This window comes from Rhynchophorus ferrugineus, unplaced genomic scaffold, assembly GCF_030347505.1.
Source record: "Rhynchophorus ferrugineus isolate W39M unplaced genomic scaffold, kcgeb_rfMv2 rfM7, whole genome shotgun sequence".
Lineage (NCBI taxonomy): Eukaryota > Metazoa > Arthropoda > Insecta > Coleoptera > Curculionidae > Rhynchophorus > Rhynchophorus ferrugineus.
In genome coordinates this window covers 6,455,252-6,481,464 of record NW_027472586.1, presented here as the reverse complement: position 1 = coordinate 6,481,464, position 26,213 = coordinate 6,455,252, and the positions used below count along the sequence as shown (strand labels likewise).

The window sequence follows — 26,213 nt, the reverse complement described above, 5'->3', positions numbered from 1 at the left end:
CTTATTCAGAGATAAGGCAAACGATGATATTCGTTTTATAAGGATGATTTGAATAAGAATATTCCGCTGAATTGTAATGACTATAATTATTGATAGTTAAACGGTTATCTATTATTAAATTCTACATCTATTATTACATTCTTATAGGTTTTTATGTAAATGCTTTTTGTAAAATCTTATTTATTGGTACTTATGGCAAATGAACTTATTGTTTAAGCATGTTATAACTTAATTTTAAACTAATATGAGAATTAATATTGAATACGTTTAATTAAAGAAATTTGGCATCTAACTTGCTAAATGTTGCTGCAATATATTCAAATATACAACCGGTATTCACTTTTTTTGCCTGAATGTGATTAGAACCCCGAAATTTCAGTTTACATTTAAGGTTAATTTTAGGTGCCTAATTATTAACATGTCAGGCCGAGTTTATAACTGTAAAACCGCAAGAATTCACAACTGCTCATGTGCAAACAAAACTAACATAGGACTGCCGCTGGACTTCCTCGAAAAATGACAGGCAGATTCCCTAATCAAAACCTACCCGTAGAGAAAACGCTGCTAAAATTAGCAGATGAGTTTTTTGGCCGCTCGAAAGCCAATCAATTTCTAATAAACCGTTGTTTACAGTAATCCATCATTCGAAGGCCGAACGACTGACTATTCATTCGATGACAATGTCTTGCGCCAGTGTATATTAAAGAAATGCGTCCTTCGTTAAAATAAACTTGAATAGAAACAATGAGTAAACGGTGAGTGAATGTGAGAGATCCTTCGAGTATATTGCAAATTTGCAATTATTATAAGGTATGTATCATTATTTCAATAATTAATTCAAGTAAACCAACAGAATCAGCTGGTTCGGAACTAATTTGCAATGTTATCAGGCAACCAGAAATACGCCTGTCGGCTCCGAGTCCTTAATGTTTCTCTAAAAGCCCTTTAGTTTCTTAGTAAGATTTACGATTTTCCTTAAAATAAAACACTATTTTATTGTAGTTTGACAAGTGGTACAACAAATCGTGACTGTTTCCATCTTATCAGCGTCAAAAAACGAGATAACAAGGTGATAATGAATGATTTGTGCAAATTCTGCTGATCTATAATGACCGTTAAAATAAAGCATTGCAATAGGAGGCGTTGCATTATCATGTTTTTTTTATTTAATTGTAATATTGTATTAAAAACTGATTTTTTATTGTTATAAGGAAGGACGTAAATGTAGAGTCTAGGATAAAATATTATGTTAAATAAAACACTATTTTAATCACATAGTTTCATATATTTAAGCATAGATTAGTTATAGATATAATTAATGGTTTTGTATAGCACCTTCGCGCGCATATTTTAGCCTCCAATTAGTGGCATATTGACAGTTAATATCTGTAAGAGGAAAAATAATAATAGTAAGAATTAATGTTGTACAGCATCGAACTACAGTAGGCATAAAATATGAATACTTGAGTTATGGCAGGGTGCTCTGAATATACTGTGGAGTGCTTACCTTTGTCATCTGATTGAATGATGAGGTACATTTTCCGTTACGAATGCAATAAGGAACAAACACGTCCAGCAAATACCCCTTGGACTTTGATTCCAAGAGAATGCGGTCTTCACCAACATCCAGAGTCAGTTCTTTGCCAGATAACTGGTAAATAACAACACGTTAGTGCTAATTCCAACGAATATTCCTCGAACTCACTATGTCGGGAAATTTGAACTCGCCAATCAAACAATTCGGTCCCTGATTCTTCTTATAGATCCTGTACTCGGGTTCTTTGGTTTTGTACTCCTCGGATGATATGGTCTCTATCATCACTTTCTTGGACGGCTCGCCCTTGTCGCCCGTGAGTTGCTCCATCGTCGACTTTGGCTTAGCCAGACCCATTTTTTCGGCAATTTCTCGCTGTTGGATGCGATGCATTTGCAAGGTTCCGAAACACTTTTTGTTAACTAGTATGCGTTTGTCATCATCACATACTATCCCTGTATGATGGAAAATAAATGTTAATAATTCCTCAAAGTAAATCTAATTCAATGTAATAATCGCCACTGGATTAAAGCAACTTTTTGCCAACACTATGTACTACATGTACCACATTAAATAAAAATGTGTTTTTGGCTTCTTCTTAAGAACAGATGTACTTGTTCGCCAAAAATACCTTCTCAATCTATCAATTAAGGGGTATTGGTGAGTTACATCAACATTGGCCTTGGTTTAGGTGATACAAGATCTATATTCAACATACCATGTGTATGAATGTTTTGAATCAGTGGTTTAGAGCTACCCATTATCTAGACCTTCTAGATTTATCTTAATCTATTCAATATAATAACCGAATCAATTTATTTTGTTGTCTGTGGCTAATTCACATCTGTTTAAAAAAAACATATAGTTAAATGATAGTTAAACACTTTCAATTTTAATTTTAAACAACGGTTATTGAGAAGCCATATTATTTAGTGGCCATTTTGATTAGCACTTTCAAATCGTTGGAATGAAAATCCAATCAGAATCGCCAAATGCATTTCTAATTATGATTATATACTTTTTAACTTGAAAATTCATTCTTCAAACAATGTATCATTAAGAAGATAATAGAATAAGCTTTTAAATCATAGAAAAAGAAATAAATTGATGACCGAAACTTGCTTCTGCATTAATCTAACATTTGCCACACGGAACGTACCATATTTGTTCTCCAGTCCCTGGAACACGACCGCCAAGAAGAAATTCTTGAAGCTCTGCTTCTGCTCGACCTTCTTGAAGAACGTCGGGTGTATGGCGACGTCGCAGGCTTTGGCCTCCTGACCCTTACAGTCCTCGGTCCGTATCTCGCCGATGCTCATGGGAACCCTGCAACATTTCGATGGATGGTTTTTATTGACGGGGAACGAATCGAATCGGGACGGTTCCAACCTGAAATCGGAGGCGTCCTCGGCGTCGATGACGCTCAAGAGCTCCGACTCGGTGATATCTTTCGGTGGTGGAATGGCGTCGGTGGTGCATATGTTCACGAATATCTTGGTGTTATTCTGGTCTCTTGTTTTCACGCAAAATCCTTTAAATAAAAAAAAGCTCGTGTTAAAAAAATGGATCCCAATATTAAATACGAGATAATACGTCGGTGAAAAAGTAATTTCGGTTTTTCTAATACATGGCTTTAAAGTCAATGATGTCTAGTAATGCTTACTCGATGAAGCCATACTATAGCGCGTTTGAAAAGTAAACGTCCATAGAATATACTGGATATAAAGGCAGCGTTATTTGTTCCACAGTTACAAATTATTGTGCTTTCAGCTATTTAGTGTGTTGGGGCAAACTGAGAGATTGACTTATAATAACAGGTCAATTGAAAAGTCCCCGGCCTACCATAGTAAAACACATTTTTTTGGCAAAATTAGTTTTTTTATTCAACATAATTCCCTTCAAGGGTGATACACCGGTTACAGCGACCGTTCAACTTTTCGATACCATTTGTGTAGTACGATTTGTCCTTTGCTTCAAAATAGGCCTCAGTTTCGTCGATCACCTCTTCATTCGACGAACATTTCTTCCCAGCGAGCATTCTTTTGAGATCTGAGAACAGGAAATAGTCGCTAGGGGACAGATCTGGAGAATACGGCGGATAATGAAGCAATTCGAAGCCCAATTCATGGATTTTTGACACGGTGCATTGTCTTGGTGAAGCAGCACTTTTTTTCTCTTCAAATGCGGCCGTTATCGGCGATTTCGTCCTTCATACGGTCCAATAATGCTATGTAATAGTCGCTGTTGACGGCCCTTCCTTCATCAAGGTAGTCAATGAAAATTATTCCATGCGCATCCCAAAATACAGACGCCATAACCTTGCCAGCCGGCTGTTGCGTTTTCCAAGGCTTTGGAGCGGGTTCATCGTGTGCAATACACTCAGATGACTGTCGATTAGACTCCGGAGTGAAATTATGGAGCCATGTATCATCCATTGCCACATCTGGACGCAAAAACTCGGGTTGATTACGCAAGATCATGTTCAAACACTGCCCCGAATCATCAACTTGTCTTGTCGTTGTTTTTGGTCAAAAGTGAGCTTTGCACTAAGCTTTCTCATGCCCAAATATTCGTGAATGACATGATGTACACGTTCAGTGGATATCTTTAGAGTGTCTACTATTTCATTCAGTTTCAATTTACGGCCATTCAAAATCCTTTTGTGAATTTTTTAAATGTTTTCGTCGGTAACAACCTCTTTTGGGCGTCCACTGCGTTCACCGTCTTCGGTGCTCATTTTACCACATCTAAACTCAACATTCTAATCCTTGATGGTTGATTTGCCTGGGGCAGTGCCCGGAAACTCGGCGTCAAGCCAATTTTTGCTTCAACTGTATTTTTTCCTCTCAAAAAGCATTATTTTATCAACACGCGAAATTTTTTTAAATATATTTTTCATAATAACAAAGGTTGCTTCACTCAAAATGCTATAATTCACAAAATAATGATCCGACAGCTGTCAAATTTATACACGCATCTTTTGAGAGTTAGGGCTAACTAAAAAACATACAAAAATATATTTAATTCTAGTAGCGCCATTTATGTGTCACGCCGGGGACTTTTCAATTGACCTGTTAAACGTGTTTAGACTTATAGCATCAACGATGAGACAGTGGCCTTCATATGGTCATATGGGTGTAGAAGAGTTTATCGTCGTACTATCAAAAAGATCATCTAGTTCCTCGATAACAATAATCTAATAAGAAGTAGATGGAGTGAAGTCTTTCGAGTTAATTAAATGATTATGCTGATGTTATTACAACGCTCCCAACATGGGCTGTCTTTTTTTTTCAAGCTCGAATATGTTTTTACTCAGGAGGACTGGTACCGATTAGGTTCAATTAAACCCATAATTTTGTCTCCTCTTTTTTTGTTCTTCTATTTAACTCTTTTTCAACGTTGGGCTTTGCTATCCATGGCAGGCAAATTCTGAACACTATTCTACAGTAGTTGGAGCTCCAGTCAACAATAAATTCGATCTGAATCTGAAAAGTTTCTTGTTCTTAACTTAGCTTCTTCTATTTTCTCAGCTGAGATGTTTGTCACAAAGGAGGCCTTACATCTTATGCTTTCTCTTAATAATAATTCTAAAACCTGGTTAATTCTTTTCATCTCCATGGTAGCCAATGTAAGTATACTTGGAAATTCATTTGCTAATAGTCTAAAATCTTACAAGGACACTTTCTGAATTCTAGAGAAAAGGATAAATGGTCTGGTACAACATAGATCATTGTCTTTCACCAGTTTCTCCACTGCTATATCACAAGACAAGGCAGAAATTACTGATCAGACTTATGGAACTGACATTTGTGAGTCAGAACTTCTACTTCATATTACAGCTATTTATTATGCTTTATTGAGAAAATATGCCCTACCTAACTCACTATAAAGTCCTATCTCAAGATTTGTCTAAACTATTTGTGTAACAAATATCGATTTCATTCTGTATATAATTTCATTTTATATTATCTGCTTTTATCTATACACCTTTTTACTGTTTCCTTTGTCAGTTATGTCTTTCAGTTGATTTGAATGTCTGCGATGTTGATATAGTACGTAATAAAGGGTGGACATTATTTTTTAAATTATTTTCAAAACTAAAAACAAATCATGTTCATCATCAATGAAACGCAGTGTCCTGCAAACAAGATGACTGCGAGTCTGTTATTCCAGCTTCGGGCACTTCGAATTTACAGGGATATATAACAAAATAAATAAAACAAATGATTCGACTATTACTGTGAGCACCATCTACCGATAGGATCTCAAAATACCTATTAGAACTAGTGGTAGAGAATCCCCTACTTCCTGCCCACTAATCACATACTCAATGAAGAACTACTAGCGATGACGTAGTTGCAAATATTTTTTTTTTGAAATTATGCATGAATAGCAACTTTTTTTAATACCCTCTTGTACGGACGAGCTAAGCCTGAACAAATGGAAACCAATGAATGGCAAAGTTAAATCAAACAAAACTTGTTTTACTTTCGACGAGCGAACGTAATTGTTCCGTGTTTATCTCCAAAGCTCTGACTAAACCGAGCCAAATCTATAGGTAAATAACACAATACTTTTCAGAAATCGTAAAATGATGTAGTAAAAATTTCAGAGATCAATTTACCAATTTCCTTTAAAATGTTTGTTATTTAATAATATTGCCTTTTTTCTGATTGATACCATAACAAGCCTGACCTCAAAACCTCCTCACAAAATATAAGTTGAAGTGATCTTAAAAACATTCTAAATTTAGTTATAATCAAAAAAAAAGATGAACAAACACAAACTATCGACTATAAAGCTTCCGCAAGGATAAAAATAAACAGATTAATTTTACGACAAATAAACGCTTTAATATGACTAAGTCAAATCTAGTTTGACCTCTGGGCCTTCATACTACACAACAATCGCACCCACAGTCGTTTTAGATAATTACTGTGATAATGTAACAAAGAAAACAATATGAAACCGACGACTGTAAAATCATCCAAAAGAACCATAACCTTAAAAAATTTTAAAATGCGGCAAAAACTTTCGGACTGTTCGACGTTCGAATCGACATAACTCTTTTTTCTATGTTACTTTAAATAAAGTTTTGAATTTTTAGTGGTTATTCATCAGGACCATTTCCAACTTCACTTCTCATTCAAAATTTCGTTCGATTGGACCTAACAGCCTCAATTTTTTTCGCCTATGTCATAAACCATTTTCAAGTATGACGTAAATTAACAGGCTCCTACAAAATTCGCGTCAAATCATCAATTGTCCTAGAAGAGCTGAACAAACAGTAACCGAGATAATTTTTATTCGATTTATCTCAGTAACGTAGACCTAGCGCCAATACACTCACATTTCAACGAAATTCTCTAAATTTTTGGCGGGTGGACAGCGCCGTGTCACAGCCTACTACGTTTTTATCAAATTACATGTAACACGGAAGAAAGCCTTTGTTGTATTAGTTAGATTAAGTTCTTTTAATGCAATCTGGGGTAAACTGTACAAATGTAAAAACTCAAGAGTTATCAGTCCATAATTTGCCTCTCGATGCGAATACATTCATGCAAATAACACAAAATACTGAAATAAAATTTCTAAACACTATTATTTTTGCGTCTCACTATTTTTCGATCGCAACAGCATAACATAAACAAAAAGAACGCTTCCCAGAATCACATAATGTCCATCTAAGTGTCGATAAATGATTTCAAGAACTACAAATGACCTCTAAGGCAGGAACAACTTTATTTATCCGTTGTTTATGGACGACAATAATCTTAAAAGGCAGACTATTAACTCAAACTATTTTAAATTCTTCGGGTATAACATATTCATGGGTAGTAAAAACATAAAATCCCAAATAATTATTTTATCTAAATCCTAATTACTCCCATAGTAAAATCTATATAAACTTGCAACATGTAATTTGAGTAGTATATTATTTCTTGACACATACTTGACAGTAAATGTCAAAAAATATTTGTTATTGGATACCAAACGAATTAAATATATAAGTTCTGTTTATAAAAACGTAAAATCCCTTTTAAAGTCACAGTTAAAAGAGACAAAATCAGTCTATAAAATTCGATTTGTGTTGGGTACTGGTCGACACCATTGTCGTAAATATAATTAAAAAAATTTTAACCTACGAACTATCGTGGCTGTTTAATGAACTATACTTAAGTCCTTCAAAAATATGCTTTAGATGTATACTATAATATCAAAATAAATTATATTTTATAATGTGATTTTTGTTGCATTATTTTATTTACATTAGTATTTTGTTGGCAGAGTCAAAATAAACGAAAACTTAAATTTGGTGCGGCAACGTTGCATTATAAATTTTGATGACGTGCATTGGCGGTTTTATTGGAAGGACTATATTTCTGTCAACACAGTGTTTAACTAAAATCATATATCTATGTATCTATGATCAGTTATTATGGATAGAAATATGTATAGTCTTAGAAATGAATGAAATATTAATTTCCACAAATGTTTGTAGCCTAGTTTCGTATTTGATTTTATTATAACTTAGTACAAGTCTTTTTTTAATATTTTTTCTGTGATGATTACTGATAACAGAGTCAACATTTAGTAGGGATCTTTTTTGTTTCTAGATTATGTCAAATCATTGACAGTTAGAAATTCATATTCTCATTTAGACCTATTAAGCTTAATTATGGGTAGAAATATTTGTAGTCGTACAAATTAGCGAAATATTAGTTGAATGACATGTTTATAGCAGAATCCGGAGTTTGATTTAATTATAATTTATGGCCAATTATAATTATATTTGATATTCATGGCCTACTTAGGATATTTCGCTTTTAAACAAATTTAATTAAAAAAACTACAAATTACACCCGCGCGCCACTGGAGATAAAAATGACATGTAATACTAAATAAATAGGTGTTTTATCAAGAAAATATCAAAATATATATTAAAAACGGATTCACCTGCCATCGTTCACAGTTGAATCGCGAGAACGTTCATCGCATCGTCACAGTAGGTGATAAGTTTAGACACTATTTAGATATTTACAATCGAATCCTTTCACTTTTTTTTATTAGTAGTAATTATTTATCCGTTAATTTATTTTGTGTTTGTTTGTACCCGATTATTTTTAATGAGAAAAAGACTGTATAAATGTATGTGACTAAGTTGTGACACATTATTTATTTCTAATTCGTGTCTTTGGATTTTTTAGAGTTTTTCAAGAGAAGAAACAGAAGAAAATCGCGTAAAGAATTGAGTTTTGGTAAGTACAATCTTATGGATGCTCAGTTATTATTTTTATTTTCGAGAAAATTGTGATATAGTTCGGAATAGTTTACATACCAACTATTTTATCTTCCAAATCTAATCACAACCATAAATAACATACTCATACTTGAAATATTTGTTAAATAATTAATTAACTTCTATGTCACTTATACTAAAGTAATTTTTTTTCAATGATAAATCAAGTTAAGATTATGGAAATGAATAGTTTGTCATTGTTATGTCAATGAACGATTTTTTTACTATATTGACATAACACACAATTCTAATAGCGTTTATAGTAAAATTTATATTAAATATTCGATACTACATGATGTGCCATTGGCTTCCTGTTATTAACCAAAATCTTGTTGACTGAAAACAATACACATACTCCAACGCTATTTACGGAACAATTAAAACAATGGCAAAAGCATTTCATCTCGACATATTTTACGCAATCACCGAATGATAATTCGGAATAATTAATTTGCTTTAATGTTCATTGTCTCTGTTCTCTTCTCTCTCTTTCTCTCGCGATATTGATAAGGGTACCCTTGAATTAAATAATGATTTTCAAATATAATAAATATCTCTAAGTAATACATTGTTTAGCACGAACTGAATTTGGAATGTTTTCAATTTGACTAGGAATTGATTCAAAACAAGATTAGGTCGTTGTTATCAAACTGACGTTGCATAATTATAAGCAGTGCAATAGAAGTTAAATAACGGGAAGGGTTTTCTCTTAATATTTATAAATATTTATTATCGTGAGATGTGTTGTTTGTACGATGTGGAGATGCCAAGTTTGGTCGCTAAGGTGGTTATATCGGAAACTTCGTTGCCATTGTCTTGAATAGAGCGTCCACTGTCCTTGGTATGAATTAAAAATTAAAATATGCTGAACATCATAATATATAACTGAATTTGGAAATATTAATATCATTTTTTCCAAAAATATCGATATTTTTGAACGGTATTTTTTTCTTACAAAAATTTAAGACATTTCTCAATTTTAATTGAGGTGCTTCATTTTAAAGATTTAGTGCATTTGGATAATTGATGTTAAAAGTTTATTAAAAATATACCTACTTCTTAAAATGTTTAAGAATATCGATTTTTTCTTGGACCAATGTGTCAGTATTCGATATTTTTTTGTTATATATAAATTTCTATATTTTATTTTTCTCGATGGCCGACATCAGGCTATCAATTTCATCGCGTAAAATAAAAATAGAAATAGACTATAAATAATACGAAACCTATATGAAATCGGATACATGATGAATCATCTACAGCAGCCCGATAAATAAAATTAATAAACCCGTTGCAGAACGTGCCATCAGCCTATATGTGTCAGCGCTAAACCGTCGCCATGATAAACTTAGATAACGAAGATTTGGATCGGTTCTGCGGTTCGAAATTCTGGGTAAGAGCGACGAAACACCACCACCGCGACTTGACATAACTTTCGAACGTTTCCCGCAGGATTACAACTTGACCTGGAACTCAAGCGACCCGGATTTCACGCCATGCTTCGAGAAGACGGCGCTGGTGTGGTTGCCCTGCGTCTTCCTCTGGCTGTTCGCGCCCCTGGAGGTATATTACATGAAAAGCAGCCGGAACAAGGACATTCCCTGGAACTGGAAGAACGTCGCCAAGGTGTTCATCACCGGCTTCATCTGCATCATCAGTCTAAGCGACTTCCTGTCCAACATAAACGAGGATGTGATATCTAAGGTTGCCGTGTACATGCCCTTCTGCAAGCTGATCACTTTCGTGAGTATGGGTGAGTCCGATTAAGTGTCTGATTGTAAAATAACGGTGTTACAGACTTTAGCCGGCGTCCTAGCCTACTACAACAAAAACCACGGCGTCCAGTCGTCGGGGTTGCTGTTCATATTTTGGTTTTTGATGGCGCTCTTCGGGATCCCGCAATTCCGAACGGAGATCAAGACCAACGGCGATAACGGACCAGACAACGAATACCTCTACATCAGCTACATGATCTACTACCCGCTAACCATCGCCATGTTCCTGTTGAACTGTTTCGCAGAGGGCCGTCCTCGAATCTATCCATACGGAGAGTCCAAGGTAACCACATCCCCCATCACCAGTCGATCACCCCACATAAACCACCCACGTTATTCCAGAAACAAAGCCCCCTGCCGAGCGCCAGTTTTCTCAGCAAAATCACCTACTGCTACATGGACAAGATGATGTACAAGGGCTTCCGTAGGCCCCTGGAGGAGAAGGACATGTGGGACCTGAAGCCGGAGGACAGGGCCGGAGAGCTGGTGCCAATATTCGAGCGGGAATTCTTCAGGAGGATGGAGAGGAACAACAGGAAGCACCAGGAGCAGAACGGGGTGACGAAGGTGTCGTTCAAGTCCGGCCACGGGTCGGTAGACCTGGGCAAGCAGGGCAAGGACAGGAAAGAAACCTCCATCATCCCCGCCATGTGGTCGTGCTTCCACAAGCCGTTCATGATGGGTGTAATGCTAAAGCTGATCACCGATCTCAGTCAGTTCATCAATCCCCAGATTTTAGGGTGAGTCGCTGTTGTTCCCGAAAAAAAAGCACGTATATCACGGAAAATGTTCGCAGATTGCTCATAGCGTACGTTGGATCCAACGAACCCATGTGGAAGGGTATACTGTACGCTCTGGCGCTATTTATCAGCGCTGGCGTGGTCACCCTGATCAATAACCAAAACGCCGACAGGCTGTTCATCTTCGGGCTGCGCGTAAGAACGGTTCTAACTTCCGCCATCTACCGGAAATCCCTCAGGATCTCGAATAGCGCCCGGAAACAGCGGACGGTGGGCGAGATCGTCAATCTCATGTCGGCGGATGCCAACAAGTTCCAGGAATTGACCTTCTTCATCAACATGCTGTGGTCTGCTCCGGTCACCATCGTCCTGGCCATCTATTTCCTTTGGTTGGAAGTGGGACCCTCCATCCTAGCCGGTAAGCCACACTAAACCGATACGAAATCGAACATTTACACCATAACAACCCCGAAACAGGTCTGCTGGTGATGATCCTGTTGATCCCTCTTAACATGGTCCTGGTCAGCCGTTCGAAGAAGCTCCAGATCAAACAGATGAAGGAAAAGGACGAGCGCGTCAAGATAATGAACGAGGTGCTCAACGGTATGAAGATCCTGAAGCTGTACGCCTGGGAGCAGAGCTTTGAGGAGCACATCATGGGGATCAGGAACCGAGAAATCACCAGTCTAAGACAGTCCGCCTACCTCCACGCCGGTACTATGTTCATATGGAATTGTGCACCGTTCTTGGTAAGCTTCCACCAACGATAAACGATGATCATTATTAACGTATCCGATTTAGGTATCATGCGCCACATTCGCCACCTACGTACTAGTAGACGAAAAAAATATCCTGACACCAGCCAAGGCTTTCGTGTCTTTGGCCCTGTTGAACATCCTCAGGATGCCGATGAGTATGCTTCCGAACGTAATCAACCAGATGGTACAGACCTGGGTCTCCGTGAGAAGATTGAACGCCTTCCTCAACGCCGAAGAATTGGAACCCTACGTCACTCACGATAAGTCCGACAGTACGTAAACTATTTCACGTGTTGATGACCAAAATTAACCAGACCTATTTTACAGCCACCCCCTTGAAGATCGATAGCGCTACCTTCAGCTGGGGCGAGGAACCCGTGCTGAAGAACATCGACGTCGCGGTGGCCAAGAACAGCCTGACGGCCGTCGTCGGTGCCGTGGGTTCCGGAAAGAGCAGTCTGGTCAGCGCGTTCCTGGGCGAAATGGATAAACTCTCCGGGAGGGTGAACAACTGGGGTTCCATCGCCTACGTGCCCCAGCAGGCCTGGATCCAGAACGCCACTGTCAGAGACAACATCACCTTCGGCCGAGAATTCGACAAGATAAGGTAATCTGCCTCGCATAAAACACAAATTCCACAAGAGTCTGATGCTGTATAAGGTTGCCAGTTCTTGCAAATTATACGTACATTTAAAGAAATTAATATAACTAGAATAAATTATCGTAAGTTTTTTGTTAAGACTAAAATTTTTAAAAAGTTGCCGCAATTTTCATCTCCTGTTGAAACAAAAAATGTAATATGAGAAACCATTTATAAACATCTTTCATTTAAAAATAATACAACATGTAAGGTATGTCTCTCACCTCTAACCTTTTGATACACTCAAATCTAGAAATAGTAATGTTTGTACCAAGATAGGAACCCCCGACCTTTAAAATCTTCAAGCGGACCAAACAATGTTTCTTGTTCAATTTTAATGTTGTGGATTGACTAGATGATCAACGAATTGTGATTTTGATGAGATACACTCACATAAAAACATCGAGTCATATTTATCTGTACTTTTACTTTCACATGGTCAACTATGTCTAAAATATAATAAATTTGGTATAGAATTTAATTCAGTCCGCAAAATTAAAATAAAAATTGAATGGATATATATAATATATAATAATAATATATTTATAATCAAAATATGGACAGTACGAGAACAAATAAACTATAAAGAATTCATAACCTTACAAAACAGAGTTCCTACCAGTATCAGAGTTAAATTCAAAATAGCAATCAAATTCAGTTCATTGGATTCTGCCTCTCAATTGCTTATAAATGGTAACGTCGCAAAATCAGGAGGAAACTACCGAAGTTACTACTCAAATTCACTCATTACTCTACTCAAATTCACCGATATTCACACGAGGGATATCGATTTCGATATTTTTAATAAAAGATAAATGTATTAATATATCGGTCCAAAAAATATCGATATGCTCAAAAAAATTAAAAAGTAGCGATATTTTTAATAAACACTTAAAATAAAGTACCAATTTAGAAGGTTTTTAAGTTGTTTAAGAAATATTTTTCTTGAAAAAATATCCAAAAATATCGGCTAACTAAACTACCGATATATTGCCCCACATCACACGTTTTGTTTGTTACAGATACAACAGAGTCGTTGAGGCTTGCGCCCTCAAGCCCGACTTCGAGATGCTAGCGAATGGAGACCAGACCGAAATCGGCGAGAAGGGAATCAATCTGTCCGGCGGTCAGAAGCAGAGGATCAGCTTGGCGCGGGCCGTCTACGTGGACGCCGACATCTACCTCCTGGACGATCCGCTCAGCGCCGTCGACTCCCACGTCGGAAAACACATATTCGAGAAACTCATAGGTAAACCAGCCTGCGTTCGACCTCCAGACATTTTCCATTAACGCGTTATTTAACCAGGACCCTCGGGACTACTCCGGAACAAAACCAGGGTGCTGGTGACGCACGCCGTGACCTACCTGCCCCAGACCGACAAGATCGTCGTGCTCAAGGACGGGGAGATCTCCGAATCCGGATCGTACCAGGACCTGCTCGCCCAGAAGGGCGCGTTCGCCGACTTCCTCCTGCAGCACATCAACGAGGACGTCGAGGATGAGGAAGGTAACTCCTTATCGTTTTCGATATTTAAAAAAACGACATTTTTTCGGCAACAACTAGGAAAAATATCCAATATTCCATCGTTTTTAATGGTTATTCTGCACTGTGCCACTCACTAGTTATAATTATCTTCCATTTTGCAGAACTTGACGAGCTACAGGAACAGCTTGGCGGGGCGGAAATCGCCGAGGAGGTCAGGAACAACCTGCGCAGGAGCATCTCCAGGCAGCGATCGCGGATCTCCGAGTCCTCGCTGGGATCGCAGCAGGGCCTGAACGGAATCGGACGGACCGAGTCCAGGGAGAGCTTACGGAGCAGCAAACGAAAACCTAGCGTGTCCTCCAGGAAGATCAGCATCAGAACTGAGAAAGGTAATTTCAACAATCGAATTTTAAAGAAAGACTCAACATCATATTTGTTAATTTTTTTATTATTTAATTATTACATTGTTACTAGTCGTTTCCGACTAACCTACAATTTGTCTTTATGATAACTTAAATCTAGGTATATAACTAGGAGGACCCATCGGCCCTATCTCAGTCTCTGGTGAAATAACATTTATACATGTCACTGCTGTATTTTTTATTATATGCCCCTCACTACACAAGATCAGATGGTTTGATTCTTTTGAGTCTGTGTCCTACTCTGGTGGTATCCAAAAGTTGCAATACTTCAATATTCTCATGAGAATGGATTCTTTCCTCATGCCCCCTTGCTCTTGATTTTTTGACTGACTGTGGGTATCTGAAGGTCTCGATGTAGGTAGTCAATCCTGTAGTATTTGGGTGCGCCCACAATAGTTCTCGGGACTTTGTTCTAAAAAATTTGTATTTTGTTCATGTTACTCTTTGAAGATCAACCCCATAATTGAACTCCGCATGTCCATATAGGTTTCAGTATTTGCTTATATAATAGCAATTTATTATGTACTGATAATTGTCATTTTCTTCCAATTAGCCATACATTTTTCTATATTTCAATTGCAGTCTTTTCTTTTCTTCTTTATATGTTCCTTCCAGCGAAGTTTTGCATCAAGATTCATTCCGAGATATTTAGTGTTGTTGCTATATGGAATGATATTATTATTTAATGTTATTTGTGCTTGTACAGTCTGTAGGTGAACTGCACATACACAGATTTATTTTCATTAATTTTTATTATCCAAGCTTGTGTCCAATTATTTATATTGTCACTTCTTCACTATTGTCTCTGACAGCTAAAATCGCAGCACACTTCCTTGTGGTACACCTGCTTCAGCTTCTTTTATTATAGAGTAAGATTTTGGTAGTTTGGTGTCAAATAAGCCAAAGGCCAGGCAATATGCCGGAAAGACCCGAATTCATGCCATGTTAATTCTTCTTCTTCTTTGCGTCTCAACAGACATAAAGCTATAAAAATACAGACATTGTAAGGCGGTATTTTGGAAAATTATTAACTGGAAACTATTAGAACATAATTAACAACTTTACTCGTTTATCTCTCCGACATCCTTAACATTATTATTCAATTACAGCTGCGAAGAGCGACACTGCCATCAACCAGAAAGGAAAACTCATACAGACAGAGAGGGCGGAAAGAGGAAACGTTAAATTCGCGGTGTATCTGTACTATCTGGGAGCCGTTGGAACCTTGTTCATCCTGGGAACCATTGCGTTTAATGCCGGATTCCAAGGTACCACTAAAACTGTTCGAAACCGCTCGCATGTAAAACTATCGTTGTTTCTCTCGTGCAGGTTTCGGTATCGCCACCAACTTCTGGTTGGGTCTCTGGTCCGAAGACCCCGACATGATCGACGAGAACGGAAAGGTGAACACCGGCTTGAGGAACTTGTATTTGATCGTCTACGCTGTCCTGGGTATCGGTCAAGGTAACTCTGTAAATATTCATCGCCGTTCCATTTCTAATACAAGTTATTATTTTCCAGCTGTATGTATATACATAGGGAATATGTTGTTCGCCAAAGGTACGACCAGCGCCGCAGCCAAGCTGCACAACTTCGTGCTGCACAACGTCTTGCGCTTGCCGATGTCTTTCTTCGACACCACTCCATCTGGTCGGATTCTCAGCCGATTCGCCGGTGACATCATCAACGTCGACCTCAGACTACCCATGAATTTCAACGTGTTCTTCCTCAACTCCATCAAGGTACCGAATACTAACTGGCATCAAATAACCCGCAACTAATACAACGCAACTTCTCACACAGGTCATAGGAACACTGGCGGTCATCTGTTACACCACCCCCCTGTTCACGGCGGTCATAATCCCGATCGCCTGCCTGTATCTGTTCATTCAGCGATACTACGTGGCCACCTCAAGACAACTGAAGCGTATCGAGTCGGTCTCCAGGTCACCCATTTACTCCCACTTCGGCGAAACTGTCACTGGTACTCACGTGATCAGAGCCTTTGGTCAAACCGAAAAGTATGCAACCCGATAACCTACCTGGATCATCACTCACTTTCGTCTTTTTCTCAAATCTCAGGTTCATGAATGATTCCGACACCAAAGTCGATAAAAATCAGATGAGCGTCTACCCCAGCAACTGTTCAGGACGATGGCTCAGTGTCCGCCTGGAGATGATCGGTAACATCATTATATTGTTCGCCGCTTTATTCGCCGTCCTGGGTAAAGACCTGAACCCGGCGCTTGTCGGTCTATCCGTCAGTTATTCGATGAACGTATGTACAATAGAGGATCTTGTCAAAGCTCAAGCCAAAACATCACGTTCGTAATTTTTTAGATCACCCAAACGCTGAACTTCCTGGTGCGTATGGTATCGGACGTCGAAACCACCATAGTATGCGTCGAACGTATCAAGGAATATGGAGAGGTCAAACGGGAAGCGGACTGGGAAATACCGAGCAAGAAACCATTACCAACCTGGCCGGAGAGCGGTACCGTTCAGTTCAAACGGTACGGCCTGAGGTACAGACCCGGCCTGGATCTCGTACTGAAGGGAATCGACTTCCAAGTAAACGGCGGTGAGAAGATCGGTATAGTCGGCAGGACAGGCGCGGGCAAATCCAGTTTAACCTTAGCTCTATTCAGGTAAACCGCCCTCAATAACCCCGTCAAACTTTACCATTAACCTTAACTCAATTTTAGAATTATCGAAGCTGCTGAAGGCACGATTCTCATCGACGGCACTCCCATCAACGAAATAGGGCTTCACGATCTCCGTTCTCGTCTGACCATCATCCCACAGGACGCCGTCTTATTCTCCGGCTCCCTCAGGATGAACCTGGATCCCTTCAACAAATACACCGACTCCGACGTCTGGAAAACCTTGGAACTGGCGCACTTGAAAGAATACGTTAATGGTAAGCCTCTTCCTGTCGGTTTTAAGAATCGTTGATAAACATTCCCTTAATTTGCAGGTTTACCGGCGGGTCTCATGCACAAAATCAGCGAAGGCGGCGAGAACTTATCCGTAGGTCAAAGACAACTGATTTGTTTAGCCAGAGCACTTTTGAGAAAGACCAAGATCCTTATTCTTGACGAAGCTACGGCGGCTGTTGACCTAGAAACCGATGAGTTGATTCAGAAAACCATCAGAAGCGAGTTTGCTGACTGTACGGTCCTGACCATCGCCCACAGATTAAACACCATCATGGACTCGGACAGGGTCCTCGTTCTTGATAAAGGAAACATTTCTGAATTCGATACACCAGCTAATTTGTTAGAAAATAAAGATTCAATCTTCCACGGAATGTGTAAAGACGCTGGATTAGTATAGGTCAAGAAATGTATAGAAATACCGTGTTAAATAAACTGTAAATAGTTTACATGTAAAAAAACACATTTCAAATATGAACATATGTGATATATTTTAAAAAACTATGGTCATAAATCAGGGATGTTTAACAAGTATGTTTTTTTATATTTTGTACTTAACATGTATGATTGTTAATATACATTCTGTACATAAATACCACGATATTTTTATAATATATTTATAAAATGTTATTTATTTTTTCCTCAAATAAAGAAATAATAGTTTTTAATTAGTCCTTTTTTATACCTCGAATGTCAATTTCAATAAATAATTTACATTATACTCTTATTCCATTTTAACTAAATAACACCGCAAATAGAGAACTGCAGTACTTACCTGGACGAGGCTTAACTAATTTACTCGGATATTCCTTGTCCATGTTGCCAAATATCTTGTTAAGATCATCCTCGGATTCCTTATTCTAGAAATTTTAACAAAAAACATTTCTGTAACAAATATTTTTGTTTGACTTAAACTTACGGTAATACGAAGATTATTCTCAACTATACTCGAATCGACATCAAGAAAAATAGGTTTTGACTCTGGCATTTTTAACAATATTCACAAAAACAAAAAGCGTAATATTCGTACCACTTAGTCGACCGAATTTCGATTATGACTATAGGTTATGTTTTGACAATTATTTCAAAGATATAGACAACCCGAGGATTACCATGGTTACTGTAATGTTTTCAAATTAGGCAACTAAATATACAATTAATAATGAAAAGGATTAAACACAAAGTTGACATATTTTTTATTATTTATAATTTTATGTCAATAGACCTGTTTAAATATATAACAATATAATAATGTCACAGATAGATACACGAAAAATACAACGACTGAGGGTCCCGGCCATTCGGGAATTCAGGAAACCGAAAAAAGATCCGACAAAAGAGCTCCATCAAGTTCTCGACGAAACCGAATTGCTTCAAATCAATGAGCTTTTCAATCAGGAGGAGGGAAAACGTATGAGCAGGGCTCGTTTGAAGGAGGTTTTGGCTAAGGTGGCTAAAATCGAGTATCCGGAGGACGTTTTTGAACGGACGTTTTTAAAAATTAACTCTGCCTGGTAGGTATTCGGTGTTATTAATAATATCCGGTTAGTATAATATTAGTTTGTGTAGTAACGGATTTGTCACGTGGAACGAGCTTATTTCTCATCTTATATTGGGATTTGAACAACAGGAAGTTAGTACGGAGTATAAAACGTTGTCCGCTCCTATACCTGTTAGTCCGAATATGATTAAAAGTAACCACAGACATCCTATTAATAGGATTACGTTTTACCCAACTGGTAATATGGTAAACTTTTGTAATTTTTTGATACTAACGGCGGTTTTTCATCAAATATTAGTTAAGCCTGATCGTACAAGTACATGGCATGATGGCAGCATCATTACCTGTAGCCATGATGGCGTCATTAACTACTGGACTTTAGATATGACTATAGAGAGGACTGTACAGTCTACGTGTCCAAATCTAAAGATACAAACGACTTGGGTAACGGACTTGGCTGTTCTTCCAGACTTGAGCGTCATTTGTACGTCTTCTAGTGAACGAGATCTAAGGCAAATCATAATACTAAGCTCTATGGCTATTTTTTAATATTTATCTTGTAGATTTTATGATACCTCAGCTAGAAAATTCGAGCTACGGGTCATTTTGACTTCCTTGGAACACGCTGTGACCACTATGCACTATAAGTTTTACCAGGACCCGGATATGGAGTCAAAACTGATTCTAGGGGACATGGGTGGGGGCGTTAAGGTGTTGTTCATCAAAACCTTCGCCAGGGGACCGTTCAAATCGCAACCAGGCATACCGCTTCTTCATGCCCGGTGGGAGAAAATCGTTAAGGGACTAGTGGACAATTTTAGGTATATTCAAAATAACAATGAAGCACTGCAACGCGATGTCGAACGTATTGCTAATCGCAATTTGTAAATGTGTTTCAAAATCAGACAATATCTTCCTTCTCATTTTATTCTAGTTAAAAAGAGGCAGAATGCTGTCCGATACGTTCAAATATGTGTTTTCAGGGCCGTAGTATTTCCACACCTACATACAGATTACGTGAGGCAAATCAATTTTTATTCCACGTTGCATAGCGTTGTGTCATGCGCCCAATGTCCTAAATCTGGGCTTTTAATGACTGACGTCACGAACAACAAGGTTGCATATACGTACAAGATAATTTCAGGAGTTTGGTGCTTCGCCCTGGAGGAGACCAGTCACATCGTCGCCACAGGTATGTGTATTTGCAGATCGGGGACACAAGAGTCTAATTCTGGAGAATCCCCGCATGCGCACAAGGCTGTGCAACTTTGCCAGTTGTTCAAACTTACATATATCTGAAGAATATACAAATTATCTTGAATTTTTTATTTTTTTTCACAATAACGAAAGTTGCTTCGCTCAAAATGCTATAATTCACAAACTAATGATCCGACAGCTATCAAATCTATACACGAATCTTTTGAGGACTAGGCCTAACTATATGTGTATAAATTGGTTGGAATTCTCCAGAACTAGCCGCTACCGGGATTTTTGAGTCTAATGAAACCACCTGTTAGGTAGTCCAGACTGTCTGATACGTCTCTGGAATCCGTTCGTACCTCGAAGACCGACCTGCACCTTCTACGGTCACCATTCCGGCATCGTCCAGCTGGTGTTCCAGGACAACGGCAAAAAACTGTACAGCCTGTCGAAGGACAAGTGCGTCAAGGTATGGGATATATCGTTGCAAGTCTGCCTGCAGACCTACCTGGAGCTCCCGTCCGAACTAGGGGAGCGGAGCGAACTGGCCGCGCTGTACAACCCGGAATCCAGGCAGTGGATCATCGGGAGCTGCATGATTGTGGTCATACCGCTCAGTCCGAAGCAGAGCAGCGAGCACACCGACGGCAACACTCATTCCAGCGGCGTATCCGTGGTCCTCTACAACAAACTGTTCAAGGTAATAGTCACCTGCGGCCTGGACAGCTATATTATTGTCTGGAACCCGTGGGACGGTCGCCGACTCATGGTAATCAAAGAGGGCCATACCAGGATGCTGCACGGAGAAATAATGAACGTGGAAATAACAGCAGCCACCTTCGATCCAGGCTACCAGAGATTGTTAACAGGTTGGTCTCCATTCGACCCCCCCCCCAGATTTAACATTGCAACGTTGCCAGTTGTTGAAAATTATACGTATATTTGAAGAATATAATATAAATAGAATAATTTATTTTGAGCATAAGTTAACCTAAAATTTCTGTCGAGACCCAAGTATAAAATGTAATATGCGGAACCTTTTATAAATATCTTTGCAATTCTCTTGCCCCCTTACAATTCTCTTGATTTCTTGACTGACTGCGGGTGTCTGAAAGTCTCGATGCAGGTAATCAGTTCTATAGTATTTGGGTGCGCCCACAATATCTCTCAGGACTGTGTTCTGACAAATTTGTATTTTATTTATGTTACTCTTTGCAGAACATCCCCATAATTGAACTCCGTATATCCATATAGGTTTCAGTATTTACTTATATAATAGCAATTTATTATACTGATAATAATAATATATGTTATTGGTGATTGTACGGTCTGTTTATAGGTGAACTGCACATGTACAGATTTACTTTCATTAATTATTTCCCAAGCTTGTATCTAATTATTTATATTGTCACTTGTCTGTTTTAATTTTCACGAGGCTTCTATCATCAGTAAATGTAGCCATCGTAATATTCTCCATTTGTGGTATATGACAAGTGTAGAGTACATAAAGCATTGGTCCCAGTACACTTCCTTGTGGTACGCCTGCTTTAGCTTCTTTTATTGTAGAGTAAGCTTCTTCTTGCTTGACTCTAAACATTCTGGATGTAATGTATGATTTTAATAGTTCGTTGTGTTGTTTTGGTAACATTTTCTGTAGTTTATGAACAAGGCCTTCATGCCAAAGCTTATCGAAGGCTTGTGCTACATCTAAGAATATAGCTGAGCATACTTTTTTACTTTCGTAGGATTTTTCAATAACATCTGTTATTCCGTGGACCTGGTCAATTATTGAATGCTTGTTAATAAACCCAAATTGGTGTGTTTGTATTAAGTTTTTTCTCTCTATGATCGGTTTTATTTTTTTCAACAGGAGTTTTACAAAAACCTTAGATATTACTGGCAGCAGTGAATAGGTCTATGGGCCTTTATTTCGTTTGGTGACTTCCCAGGTTTTGAGATCATTATAATTTCCGCCATCTTCCGAATGCCTGGGACATGTTTTAGTGTAAATGCTGTATTAATCAAGTTGGTGAGTTTTATAATTCCCCTTCTTGGTAGTTTTTGCGGCAATTCTCCTGTTATTAAATCGTAGCCTGGTTCATTTCAAAATAATTTTGAAAACTAAAAGGAGAAAATAAAACAACATGTAAGGTAACAAATATAATTTATTTAGCAATATAAAAAATACAAGCATCCATTTATCTTTAAAATTACTCAATAATATATCTTACAAAGCGCTAAGAAATTCCTTCATCGTTTCCTTAACGAATCTATCCAATATGGAGAAACAGCATGGAAATATCTCTCTCAATTCATTCAATAAAGGCAGAGAATGCAATTTAAGTCGATATGCATTAAGCCCGTCTGTAGAATATACGCAGACTTGTAGCGCCATTTTTATGTTTTGTACCTGTGGAATTGAATTTGTTTTCACCTATTGAATTTGTTTCAAACCTATGAATTCCTGATCGATTACGCTCAAATGTAAAAGTTGCAATATTTCTAGCAATATAGGAACCCCCAACCTTAACTGGTCAATTGAAAAGTCTCCGGCTTACTATATTAAAACACATTTTTTCGGCAAAATTTTTTTTTATTCAACATAATTCCCTCCAAGGGTGATACACTGATTACATCGACCCTCCAGCTTTTCGACACCATTTTTGTAGTACGATTTGTCCTTTCCTTCAAAATAGGCCTCAGTTTAATCGGTCACCTCTTCATTCGACGAAAATTCGACGGGTACCTGTTGGGATTCTCCAGAAATAGCTTATTTTTTAGGCGCTCACGATGGTACCCTGAAAATATGGAACTTCAACACCGGCACCTGCGTCCGGAACATGAACATAGAGACCTGGTGCGAGGTGCAGTGCGTCATCTGGGTGAAGAACCGCATCATGGCGATGGGTTGGAACAAGAGAGTGACGGAGTTCGCTGATACCGGGGCAGCTGTAGGTCCGGAAGGTGCTTTCAGGTGAGCGACGCTTTGGTTTACATTTGCTTGGCGACGATAACGATTTGTTCGTAGCAAAAACTGGGACCTGAGACATTCCGAAGATATCAGCGCCGGTGCTGTCAGGATTCCGGAAACTCTAGCCACCAGGCAATATATCATGGCCTACTGAGATCACCCTCCTTGTAACATTCAGTCTTTGTAGTTCGTACGTCGGCGAGTTGCTACTCTGGCGGCTGGAAACCGGACAGCCCTACAAGAAATTCATTGTTTCAAATCCAACCGAACGAATTAAGATACATTTTACCGTGGACAAAGCCAAGGAGCGAAAAGACAGCAGCCAGTAAGTCGATGTTATCCAAAACGCATTCGCCATTCCTTGTTACCTTTGTTGTGCAGTAAAGAACATTCTTCATCACACCTTAGTGAATATCATTTTATAGGAGCAATAAGGTACGAGGTAGCGTCAGTATCAGACAATCGAAACCGAGGAGACCCACTCTACTGCCTCCCCAAGAGAACACCCTGTCTGGTGAGTAACCTCGTATGATTTTATATCAATGTAAACAAAACAATACAAATCAATGTAATATATAAGGTGCCAGAGTAATGGGTAGACGGGCCGGTCGATTATCGACGATACAACTGCCGGAAGAGTGTTTCAACCTGAGAAGACTGGCCGTGCATTCGATGCTGTTCCTTTGCGCGAGGAAGAACGATCCCCAGGTGGGTACGCTGTTGGTGGCGCTGGAAAACGGAGTGGTCCAGGTGTGGAATCACCACGTGTCCGGGGGATTTATCACGTCCTTCTCGGCGGTGCACAAGGCGGGGGATTATGTCATATCCATGACTACGGATGATAAGAACGAGTTTCTTTTTATTGGTACTACTCCCTGCAGTCTCTATCGTAGCAAGCTGTGATCAAAAGTCTTGAATAATTTAGGAACCAGCGCTGGTTATATCAAGACATGGTTGCTGGTAAATTATTGCGTGCTGCCAGAGGATGTCGTGCACATCTGCATGCCGAAATATCGCCTGCTCTTTCCTTTCATGTGGGGCGACAGATTCGTGGGTAAAATCATCAACTACGCCTCGTATCATTTGATTTAACGTACGTGTTAATAAACAGGTCGTGCGAAAAGAATGATCACCAATCAGCCCTTACCAGTGTTGCTCAACAGCTACAAGGGACACTTCATGCCTGTCTCCGGATTAACGTTCATAGAGGATTGTCAAATCCTCATAAGGTTCCTATAAACTAGAAAGAGGAGGTGGGTCAGCTGAATAAAACTGACCAGGTCTCCTCTCGTCCTCTCAGGTCAAAATCAGCCCTTTTTGGCCATCAACTAATTCACAATATATTAATTTACTCTTGATATACAAACATACCCAGTAGAAATAAAAATAAAAAGATTTTCAGAAAAAAAACCTTAAAAAATTGTAATAGTAATAAAATTCAAGACTTGATATTTTAGTTTGAGTAAAATTTTGATACCAGTTCCCTAAGTTTCATTTCGAACTGGGAATGTCATTCAATATTATAAACTTTTTTATAACAAACTATTTAATTTGGTAGTAGTGCAGTATTTGAGAGATCAATCATTACTTAAAATGGTATATTCCAGGAGTTAAAAGTCATACCTTACCCACTTAGAGACTCCCTTTTCCATCTTAGAGAACTTATTCAGTAGTTTTATTCAACAGTTCGCTGTATCAAAAATCCGCTGGGCAACTATATTGGCGTCTTCAACATAACTTATTCTTGTTGGGTAGAAATCATTAAGAATTACACACACGATTTTAACATAATCCTTAATATAAGTTACTTGAACATGTGCTATTATTACTGCTTCACCTATCCATGGAACCCAACATACAGACATTCTTGATTTTTAATATGCATTATATTTAACTTTTAACCATGTTATACGTCAAGATTCATACTGATTTCTTCCGGTATAACTTTAAAATAGAGTAGCATAATAATAGGACAATATATATAAAAGTAGATAATACCTTTGAGGTGAACGTACCAAAATAAATTAATAGGGACACCAGATATATTGTGCTGCACAAAGCGAATTGCAAAAATTCAACAAATATATCAATGTTATTAATTGATTATTATTATAAAATGTATTTAATCAAAACATTCAATTTTCCTGACTATAATGGTCGATAAAAAGGCTGATCTTTGCCCACTTCCACTATTTCTTAATTAACACTACCCCCCCTACAGCTGCAGTGCAGATTTGAGTGCCCGAATGTGGACTATTGGCGGGAGATACCTGCAAACCATCGGTACTTTCAAACCCTGGAAAAACATTGTTCCCGAAAATACAATCTCGGACGACTTCGATTTTTCCATTCCCCCAGATATCAAGAGGATTGCCAGCTCCACTACACTCAGGGTACGTCCGATTCTCAGCTAATTTTGAACCACTCGATTATTGCGAATTCAAACAGGTGCTATGCGGAGGCTCGTTCCCGAAACGTCTCACCATCAAGCAGCTACAAAAACAGGCTCAAAAAGACCTGATTCATATCGATCACAGTAAAATATACGGTGCGAGACTAAAGGAACCCATACTTGGCGAGCACTACGATATACCAGTTAGAACCACGAAACCCAAAGATATCAAGTTCGATACGACATTCCCATACGTAAATGCCATAGCCAATTATTCGAATTTTCCGTTAAATATTCCATTTTTAAACTCTAGATCCCCGTCTATCAACATCTAGTGATGCCTCAGCCAAATCCAATAAAAGTACCCGATGTTCCTGAAAATATTAACACAGACATTTGCGTGGAAGATGAAGAAATTTAGTCCACTTTTATCATATATTAAATTTTATACATCTATTATATTAAATCTTTAATAGAACATTTAGTACTGGACAAAATCTAATTATTTTAATAATGTAAACAAATCCTTAAAAATTTTGTATTATGTAACTCACAATA

General features: G+C 38.3%; 3 protein-coding genes across 7 annotated transcripts; 2 read left to right on the top strand and 1 right to left on the bottom strand.

The window, feature by feature from the left end:
• The first annotated feature begins 631 nt into the window (after positions 1-631).
• On the top strand, positions 632-18,262 carry LOC143199865 (multidrug resistance-associated protein 1). Of its 5 annotated transcripts, none has more exons than XM_076409979.1 (21): positions 632-810; positions 8,743-8,793; positions 10,132-10,227; positions 10,287-10,577; positions 10,632-10,892; positions 10,952-11,349; positions 11,406-11,767; positions 11,827-12,098; positions 12,151-12,379; positions 12,435-12,714; positions 13,770-13,996; positions 14,054-14,254; positions 14,395-14,622; positions 15,765-15,923; positions 15,985-16,119; positions 16,177-16,397; positions 16,459-16,676; positions 16,738-16,933; positions 16,996-17,303; positions 17,361-17,575; positions 17,633-18,262. In XM_076409979.1, exons 3-21 carry the CDS (start codon positions 10,174-10,176, stop codon positions 17,989-17,991), a joined length of 4,614 nt encoding a protein of 1,537 aa, XP_076266094.1. In that variant the 5' UTR covers positions 632-810; positions 8,743-8,793; positions 10,132-10,173; the 3' UTR covers positions 17,992-18,262. The 5 variants fall into 5 exon arrangements, with proteins under 5 accessions (XP_076266094.1, XP_076266092.1, XP_076266095.1 ...); XM_076409977.1 differs by lacking the exon at positions 632-810 and adding an exon at positions 8,466-8,540; XM_076409980.1 differs by lacking the exon at positions 632-810 and adding an exon at positions 8,481-8,544.
• Positions 1,265-18,660, bottom strand: Pih1D1 (PIH1 domain containing 1). Its single transcript, XM_076409983.1, has 7 exons — positions 18,511-18,660; positions 18,367-18,451; positions 2,924-3,065; positions 2,694-2,860; positions 1,706-1,989; positions 1,508-1,651; positions 1,265-1,386 (listed from the first exon to the last, which is right to left on the bottom strand). The coding sequence occupies exons 1-7, from the start codon at positions 18,577-18,579 to the stop codon at positions 1,351-1,353; spliced, it is 927 nt and encodes a 308-aa protein (XP_076266098.1). The 5' UTR covers positions 18,580-18,660; the 3' UTR covers positions 1,265-1,350.
• Positions 18,661-18,824: 164 nt separating this feature from the next.
• On the top strand, positions 18,825-26,146 carry LOC143199903 (WD repeat-containing protein on Y chromosome). Its single transcript, XM_076410029.1, has 16 exons — positions 18,825-19,105; positions 19,161-19,330; positions 19,391-19,604; positions 19,656-19,913; positions 20,076-20,284; positions 20,610-21,161; positions 23,074-23,266; positions 23,321-23,395; positions 23,451-23,588; positions 23,689-23,777; positions 23,844-24,128; positions 24,189-24,317; positions 24,375-24,492; positions 25,485-25,656; positions 25,712-25,909; positions 25,969-26,146. The coding sequence occupies exons 1-16, from the start codon at positions 18,843-18,845 to the stop codon at positions 26,074-26,076; spliced, it is 3,171 nt and encodes a 1,056-aa protein (XP_076266144.1). The 5' UTR covers positions 18,825-18,842; the 3' UTR covers positions 26,077-26,146.
• Positions 26,147-26,213: the final 67 nt, after the last annotated feature.

Bases quoted from the DNA above. Each gene is read 5' to 3' on its own strand.
- LOC143199865 (XM_076409979.1), top strand. From the start codon at position 10,174: ATGATAAACTTAGATAACGAAGATTTGGATCGGTTCTGCGGTTCGAAA. The intron at 12,099-12,150 runs GTAAGCTTCCAC...TATCCGATTTAG, and splicing joins GGAATTGTGCACCGTTCTTG to GTATCATGCGCCACATTCGC. The intron at 13,997-14,053 runs GTAAACCAGCCT...TTATTTAACCAG, and splicing joins CATATTCGAGAAACTCATAG to GACCCTCGGGACTACTCCGG.
- Pih1D1 (XM_076409983.1), bottom strand. From the start codon at position 18,579: ATGCCAGAGTCAAAACCTATTTTTCTTGATGTCGATTCGAGTATAGTT. The intron at 3,066-18,366 runs GTAAGTACTGCA...TTTTATTTAAAG, and splicing joins ATTAGTTAAGCCTCGTCCAG to GATTTTGCGTGAAAACAAGA. The intron at 1,652-1,705 runs GTGAGTTCGAGG...GTTATTTACCAG, and splicing joins AGTTCAAATTTCCCGACATA to TTATCTGGCAAAGAACTGAC.
- LOC143199903 (XM_076410029.1), top strand. From the start codon at position 18,843: ATGTCACAGATAGATACACGAAAAATACAACGACTGAGGGTCCCGGCC. The intron at 19,605-19,655 runs GCAAATCATAAT...TTTATCTTGTAG, and splicing joins TCTAGTGAACGAGATCTAAG to ATTTTATGATACCTCAGCTA. The intron at 24,129-24,188 runs GTACTACTCCCT...TGAATAATTTAG, and splicing joins GAACGAGTTTCTTTTTATTG to GAACCAGCGCTGGTTATATC.